Source organism: Vigna angularis, chromosome 1 (assembly GCF_016808095.1).
Source record: "Vigna angularis cultivar LongXiaoDou No.4 chromosome 1, ASM1680809v1, whole genome shotgun sequence".
In the NCBI taxonomy this organism is placed as follows: domain Eukaryota; kingdom Viridiplantae; phylum Streptophyta; class Magnoliopsida; order Fabales; family Fabaceae; genus Vigna; species Vigna angularis.
In genome coordinates this window covers 25304120-25312600 of record NC_068970.1, presented here as the reverse complement: position 1 = coordinate 25312600, position 8481 = coordinate 25304120, and the positions used below count along the sequence as shown (strand labels likewise).

Genomic DNA, 8481 nt, shown 5'->3' with positions numbered 1-8481 from the left:
AGTATTAGGCTTTGCATGAAACGTATGATGAATTATCTTATTTGGTTGATTGTGTGAAATGTATGTTTATACACAAATTAAATTATATAAGCTTACTCTGTGTTTCCTGTCTTGTCTGTTTTGTACGTTCGTCTTTGTCATTGCAATGATCATCCATGTGGATGTGAGCAGAAGGAGACGAGCTGCTGGAAGAGGTGCTGAAGGAAGAAAACCTAGTCGAGGTAGAAGTTAAGACCGAATAGTAGAACGTTCGGTCAGTAGTTTAGTTTGATAGTAAGGTGGTCATTCGATCACCTTCTCCTTTTGTTTTGTATGACCGTTCGGTGTTGGCTTTTGTAAACCGTTCGGTCAGACTTGCTTATCTTGTACAGTTTAAATTGTAGCTTTTTCTGTAAGGTCGTTCGACCATAACTGTACTTTCTCTTTTAGTGTAAGACTGGTCTGTAATATTATTCAATGTAATTATTCTATTATATAGTTTTAGACTGTATTTTTGGGATGTTACAAATAGCATTGATGAAGGATCACAATTTGAAGATAGGCATTTATTTTTGCAACCTCATAATTTCAATTTGCACCCCATTTATTAATGAAACTACCAGTTTGTCGTAATCTTTTTCCTACGCCAACCGTGCACCCCTTATGCAAGCTCGAGAACGAAGTTTCATTACCTTAAGTGGCTTCTCCTTCTCTATAAGCGTAAGTCTCCTCACTCTTTTAAAGCCAAGAAACCCTTTCTCCAATCACTCTTCCTTCAAATTCGGTGTTATACTTTTCAAAGGCTTACCTTATTAAAAATACATTGTGATAATGAAAATGCATTCTTTATTTTGTATTCTAAAATATACAAACCGATAATACAAATTTGTATTCTAGATTATACATTATATAGAATACAAAAATATTGATGACATACAATATGAGTAGACATATTAGTATTAATTGCAAGATGACATACAATAAAATAAAATAATAATATTTTTACTGTCATTATTATTATTATTATTATTATTATTATTATTATTATTATTATTATTATTACTACTACTACTACGTGAGTAATGAAAGCACATAGAAAATCTGGCGAGAAAAGAGAACAAAAAACAGAAGAACAATGTAAATTGTGAGAGCTGAAATTTTGATAGAGCTGAGGGTGAAGGTTCAGTTAACAACAAATGAGTAACTTTTTCAGAAAGGGTTGGGAAACCAATTTTTGATATTTGTATAGCATTATATAATTTTATCCAGCCCAACGATAACTAATTTTTGTATTATAATGAAAAACAAAAGAATGTTCAATGAATATGTTCCCAAGCTCCATGCACGATCTCGTCATTTATGAAGGGGCGCAAAGACCACATTTGGCAGTAGCTTTCTAATTCTTCTAATGACATCTTGAGATCTAAAGCAGACACAATCTTTTCCTGCAACAATAGCCAAAGAATTTTAGGAGTCTTCCTTTTTAACCACTACAAGGTCATTAAAAGACATCATTCATTACCTGCATCAAATAGTCTTGCTTGACCATGCTATATATGAAAGCCATTACCATGGCTAAATGTGTGACATCGGCACTTTTCTTTTTTTTGCTAGTGTTGACATCAGGACTTTGAGAATTATACAAAGCATCCTTTTCCTCCTGAATAAAGGTGCAATTTCTGTTCTAGTAAGCAAGCATTTCATAATTTCCAATACTATATTTATATCATGTAAATGATTCTTGAATTTAGTGGATTACAACTTCCCAACCAAGAAGACAAAGAGGTCAGTGACCTTGCATTACATAAACTTGAGTTCACTTTCTATGCAGGAGTTGAGGGTCAGATTGCACAATGGGGAACGGGGGTAGAGGAGCAAATAACAAACTATGTAACAGGTTTTATTTGTATAGATTATAATAACAAGCTTCACATAACACTCAATCACCATTTCAATTCAAATAAGATGTATCAAATAGCAGGGGAAGAAACTCAATCAAATAAACATATGGAGACTAACAAGAAACATATGGAAACAAGTCAGCAATTACATGAGAAATTCTTCCAAACTAAGCAATAATATTACCAAATCATTATAGGTTGCTTGCTCAATTAATTCAACATCAAAATCCAGACCAGAGAAGGCTAATAATTTTCCATCTGTAGTCTGAATAGCACTTGTTACATCCCCCAGTACACCTTCAAGTTCATTAAGTATTTCCTTAGCTGCAAAATATACATGACTAGTTAAATGTCAAACTAACTGCATGCTTAGGAATGATTGATTTCCGGAATTAAAAACTTATTTTCAAATTTTCTCTCAGAACTAGTTAAATAAACAATTATTTTTAAAATAAGCTGAACAAAAATATATACTAAACCAAAGAAGGCAATATCACCATGAGGGTTATGACGTAAAGTTTACATCCCAAGAAATTATATACAACACACAGTCGATATGCACTTTTAAATTAATGATGGCCAAACACAACTTTAGTATCTACAATACAACAAAACATTTTCATAGAGGAGCTAGAAAGAATCCCATTACTGATTAAGCAATGCAAATTAGAAAACAATAATGACTAAATGAAAATAAGGTTCCTCCAATTTGGAAATTCATCTTCCTAAATTTACCTTTGATTTGGATAGGGCATTTCAACGAGTTTGTTTTCCAATATTTATAAGTATACATATTCAAATCTATCATAGGATGTATACGCTTATCAAAGCATAGCAGTCAGGGATCAATCAAAAACACGAGGCGATACCTTTTCTTATATGATTACAGAGTCCTTGTGTGCATGAGTGAACTTCCGTACGCATATTTTGCCATATCGAAACAGTTATATAGTCAGCAGCATAATAAATAGCAATAAATCAACAAGTAGAATTCAAACGGAGAATTGATAACAAAAGATTGTACAATGCTGATTCAAGCGGATATCTTTTGGAACAAAGACACAAAAGAATTAGAGGGAAACTGAATGAGTGAGAAAAGCAGACAGGATAACTGTAAAGAAACATAATTGCAAGCAGATAGCAAACGCTGATACTTGAATTTTATTATGTAAAGATAAAAAATACTAAAAGAATACCAAATTTCTGTACACAGAATACTACATATACAGAGCTTAGTTGCAAGAAGTTAGCTATATCATCTAACTAAAACAGTTATACTGACTACATTCGAAACAACTATAGTAAATACACTAAAACAGAACAGAAACTAACAGTTGTAACAACACGACCAACCAATAATATTGTCAAAGAGATACAGTCACCTCTCTCACACAAATTCAATGCAGCTGAGAAACCCGAGGTATCTCAATTACATTGAGTTTGACCCTACGAAAGACAAAAAGCTAGTAGTCGACGATGGCTGGATGAGAACTCATTGGCCTTGATCAGGAATGTGTTGAACAAGTTGTTTGTTAGTAACCTTTTCTAAAATGTAGAAAACATAAAGCTCCATGCGCTTAGTTCTAGCATGAAGAACAGGCTTATGAACTAGATTAAAAACAGTCAATTGTCACACAAATCCATAGGAGTATAATGAGGAACTGAGTTTCTTGAGAAGAGTCTACATCCATAAAATGTCAACTGTGGCAGCTACTAAACTTGTGTATTCAGCTTCGGAGCTATATCTACAAACCATTATTTGTTTTCTTAACCACCACGAAACTAATTTAGGTCCCAAATAAATAGCAGCTCCTGAAATAAACCTCTTGTCATCAGAATCTTCTGCCCAATCTGCATCACAGAATAGTCAGAGGTTGACAAGGAATGGCAGGATGAACAGTATGACCACAATGTAAGGCCCCTTTGATATATCACAAAATTCTTTTGGCTGCAACCCAATGAGATTCCTCATAGAAGCCATAAACTGGCATACCTTGTTGACAGCCAAACTAATTCAGGATGAGGAATATTGACATACTGAAGTGCACCAACAATAGACCTGTAGAAAGAAGTGTTTTGTATTGTAACAGATCTGAGCCATGTTTAGATCGCTTGAAGTTTGATAAAATAGGAGATGAAATAGGCATAGGTTCATGCATATTAGTCTTCACCAATAAGTCTTTGATAGCTAGAGTCATAAGAATAGACCCATTAGGTAATTCATGAACTTCCATACCAAGAAAAGAATATGTGGAACCAACTTGTTTCAGAGTAAATTGAAATTCTTGTGAGTAACAACTTGCTGTATGAGAGATTGTGAACTCCCAGTGATAATAACATCATCAACATACACCAACAAGATGTTAAGGAATTTTAGATCCTTGTATGAACGGGTTAACATTTTCGTAACAATGGTATCAAAGTCTTTCAACAAATCCAATGTCTCCAGTTCAAACCTCGTTGAGGCTCCTACTCCTACCAAGGGGGAGTCCCAAATTCACCAAGCTGCCAAGTGTCAGCCTCTGAAAGAGGGGCATTTGTTAAGGAATTTTGGATCATTGTATGAACAGGTTAACCTTTTTGTAACAATGGTATCACAGCCTTTCAGCGAATCCAATATCTCAAACCTCATTGAGGCTCCTACTCCTACAAAAGGAGAGTCTCAGATTCACCAAGCTGCCAAGTGTCAGCCTCTGAAAGAGAGACATTTATTAAGGAATTTTGGATCCTTGTATGAAAAAGATGATAGCAAAGGGACGACTGTATAATAACGAAGGATCACATTTGCTGTCAGAACAGCCAAACTGAAGAAGGGTACTCTTTAGCCTTTCAAACCAAACTTGGAGCTTGTTTGGGACCATATATATTGCTTTATTGAACCTGCAGCCTAGAGATTTACCTACAGCTTCAAACCTTAAGGTTGAGACATGTAAAACTTTTCTTGAAGCCAGCCTGCTTAGAAAAACATTATTTACATTAAGTTGAAAGATAGGCCACTTGTGAGTAAGCGCAAGTGTGACAAAGATACGAATCGTGAAAGGTTTAACAACCAGAGAGAATGTCTCGAAAAAATCAAATCCAAATCTTATAATCTTTTGGAACCAATCCGGCCTTGTATTTTTCTACAGAGTCATTAGTGTTTTCTTTGACTCTAAATACGCATTTTCAGCCAATGGTAATCCTAAGGAAGTAAAGGAACGGGGAGTCCAAGTATTTTTTCTGTAAAGCAGAAAAATTATTAGGCATACCAGCAAACCATTTAGAGTCTTGAAGAGCTTGTTTTACATTTCCGGGCCCAGCATTAGTGAGAAGAAGATTATGTTGAATTCTCAGTTGAACAATCCTATTTTAAGATCTGGTAATCATAGGATGAATATCAACAGTTCTAAAGTTCAATATGATTAGGATGAAATATTTCAAGAATATAGGCAGAAAGCAAAGGCAAATTAGAAGATGAGGATGTGGAAGTAGTTGAAAAAGGATGAGGATAAGGAAACTATGCTCATTAAAACAAAACGTCATCTATAGAAACAAAGTTCAGCCAGTTGAAGATAAGCATATATGAATATATCCTTTATGACTGGTGGAATACCGCAAACTAATCTGACTTGAAGACAATGCTTTGCTAAATTTTGGTCACAAGAATAAAATGAGAACAAAATTCGTGAATAAAAAGAGTAACTTTTGTAAAACTGCATGAGTATAGTTTTGTGAAAGAATATGAAATAATCCAATATTAACTTAACACTGCACTCAAAAGAAATCAATCTGTCATACTCCTGTTAAATAGAATAAAGAAGATTCACTGCTAATAGTATTGATTCTCAATACACAATACTAAATTAAAAGGGTTAAGAAAAAAAAATCTACTTATGAGTCACTAAGCCCTTGTTGAGTCTTGAGATATACCCTAATAATGGAATGAGACGACCAACCCAAATAAAAAATAAAGAGCAGAACTTACAGTTTGTTAGACTTTGGATACTTTCGTTGAGCTTCCTACATCCAGAATTTATATAGGCTTTAACTCTCTTAGTTTCATTAGCTACAATTATCTTGTCCACTAATTTGGAATTCATATCAATAGGAGGTCTCTCGATAAACTCTGCACAATTAAGTTAAAAGTTATAAAATAAGGAGGCGTTTGTTTCATGGAATCCTTTTGTATTCCCAGAAAAATGAAAGTAGGAATTTCATTTCCTATGTTTGCTAGAAGGTCATAAAAAGTATTTTAGGGTATTTTTTCCCCAGAAAGCTGCATACCTTTGTTTGTACAATTTGTATATGCATGATAAGGGGGCTGGGTAAGTTATGTTCTCATGGGAATGATAGAAGTTACTCTCTAACCTCCATTATAACTTATTAATTTAGAATTTAAAAAGTATTATCAGAAATATGAAAAATTAACCAATCATATTTTAGATATGCCTAGGAATAACTTTCCAATTATAGCATTCTCGTAGACTACGTCCCAGGGAATGATAAATCATGACTTGAAACAAACGCCCCCTAAAAGTGAATAATAAGCAATATCATGATGTCACAGTAACACGTGATTAAAAAAGTTCTGTATAATTACCAATTGCTTGTTGGAATCCAGACAGCAGCCTGCTTCCAGCAATTCCCAACTCATCAATCTTTGCAATCCTATCACAGGTTAGCTGTTGAGAAATAAAAATTTATACATATATATGATGTGATAAACAGAATACAAAATATAATTTTGTCCTTCTATGTATGAATATATGAGTATGTATGTCTTAGGGAACCGAGATTTTTACAAAGGAATAGCATTAGAAAACTGATAGAAAGTCTGCTATCATTGATGATCATAGGAAAATAGTAAACATTCCCACTGCCCCAAAGCAATGCTCCTCCAGATAGTCAATGCTCCTTGTCCATAACAAACTAACAGACTACCCCTCTTTATCTATGAGTGAGTGTGTTGTTCGTTTTAGAGAACCAAGCTTCTTATAAAGTAATAGAAAAGGAAAACTGATAGAAACACTGGTATTATTGATGATTGAAGGAAAATTCAGATGGGAAACTTTCCCGCTGCAACTGAGCAATGCTCCTCCAGAAAGGAAAACTGATAGAAATACTGGTATTATTGATGATTGAAGGAAAATTCAGATGGGAAACTTTCCCGCTGCAACTGAGCAATGCTCCTCCAGAGAGCTAATGCTCCTCCAGAGAGCTAATGCTCCTCCAGAGAGCTAATGCTCCTCCAGAGAGATAATGCTCCTCCAGAGAGATAATGCTCCCTGCCTATAACAAACTAATAGATTATCCCCTCTCTTTCTGTCTACTCATTCTCAACATACCCGGTTTCCCTCATACAATTGAGGTCAAGGAAAACATATAATTAATTTACTCCATACAAAAATGCAACTATCAAAAATATTCCAGTGATTTCTAGCACAGAAAATACAAAAAGCTAACAACTTGCAAGATTAGCAATTACCCTGTCATGAAAGCCCTGAATTTTTGAAATATTTCTTCCTCCAATTCAGAAAGTGATTGGTCTTCATTGCTTTCCATCCTGCAAATTTTATGAAAAAAAAGTAGAAATCGATAAAAATAAATTGCATGATAGAAGAGAATTGAACGTACAATAATTGTCCTTAACTGCTTCCCATTGTGCAATATCATTAATAAAATGTAGAATCTACAATAATTTTTCATACCGAGGATTAAACATTTTACATAATTAAATCACAGTCTAATAACATAGAGCTCGATATGTTGAGCAGTTACCGATAGAATCTAAAATAATTTGAGAATTTGGGTATAAAGCAATCCTATCCTAAGACTCTGAACTAACTTTTGAAATTGACTTAGACCGATATATTTAATAAAGTTGATATTAAGGGTAAAGAATTACGTTATTGTGTTTGATGTAGGTAAAACGCTGTCATGAGGGTATGGATGGAGACTGGTAAAGACCAATAAGAGTGCAACAAACAATTCATAGTTTGGGTAAGCGAATGTGGCTCTTGATTTTCAGGTGACCTCACAAGACAATCTTTCCCACAATTATTCTTATTCTCATATCTCAAATTATTCCCTGAGCCCAATTACATATATGACGTCTATATAACCCACAAGAGTTTGATTGAAAGGAAGACACATCAAACAATTTAACACGATCAATTGAAAGCACGGAAAATAGGTGAAACAAGGAGTACCTCTAAACACACTTTCTCAGTGCTTCACAGGGCCACTTCCCAGCAACTACGATGATTAAGAAAAAAGGATAGGGCTTTGAGACCAGCGTCGCCGTGGAAGCTTTCTCCCCAGTCGGGATGAGTCTCGAGGGAGTGAAGGCGGGGTTCAGCGAGGTTCCGTTTCAACTCCGGTTCAGCGACGCAAGCGCTGGCAATTTCAAGAGTTATACTTTTTTTAAAATTTTAACAATTAAAATAAGTTATTTTAAATTTGAAGAATTAAAACAAAATGATTAAATTAAAAATAATCAAATTTAAAAAAAAAATCAATTTTTTAAAAAAAAGTAAAGATATAAAAAAGGAATCATCTGATATAGATAGGATAACATTACATAAAGAATAAGATATAATGAATCATCTAAATATCTTTCTTA

At 34.1% G+C, this 8481-nt stretch overlaps 1 protein-coding gene across 4 annotated transcripts; it reads right to left on the bottom strand.

Annotated features, from left to right (window-relative positions):
• Positions 1–1100: 1100 nt before the first annotated feature.
• LOC108321577 (uncharacterized) lies at positions 1101–8275 on the bottom strand. Of its 4 annotated transcripts, XM_017553373.2 has the most exons (8): positions 8069–8274; positions 7345–7422; positions 6460–6527; positions 5845–5985; positions 2750–2791; positions 2065–2204; positions 1502–1639; positions 1101–1424 (listed from the first exon to the last, which is right to left on the bottom strand). In XM_017553373.2, the coding sequence occupies exons 2-8, from the start codon at positions 7419–7421 to the stop codon at positions 1296–1298; spliced, it is 735 nt and encodes a 244-aa protein (XP_017408862.1). In that variant the 5' UTR covers position 7422; positions 8069–8274; the 3' UTR covers positions 1101–1295. The 4 variants fall into 4 exon arrangements, with proteins under 4 accessions (XP_017408862.1, XP_017408870.1, XP_017408878.1 ...); XM_017553381.2 differs by lacking the exon at positions 2750–2791 and having other exon boundaries at positions 8069–8275; XM_017553389.2 differs by lacking the exon at positions 5845–5985.
• Between the last annotated feature and the right edge of the window lie 206 nt (positions 8276–8481).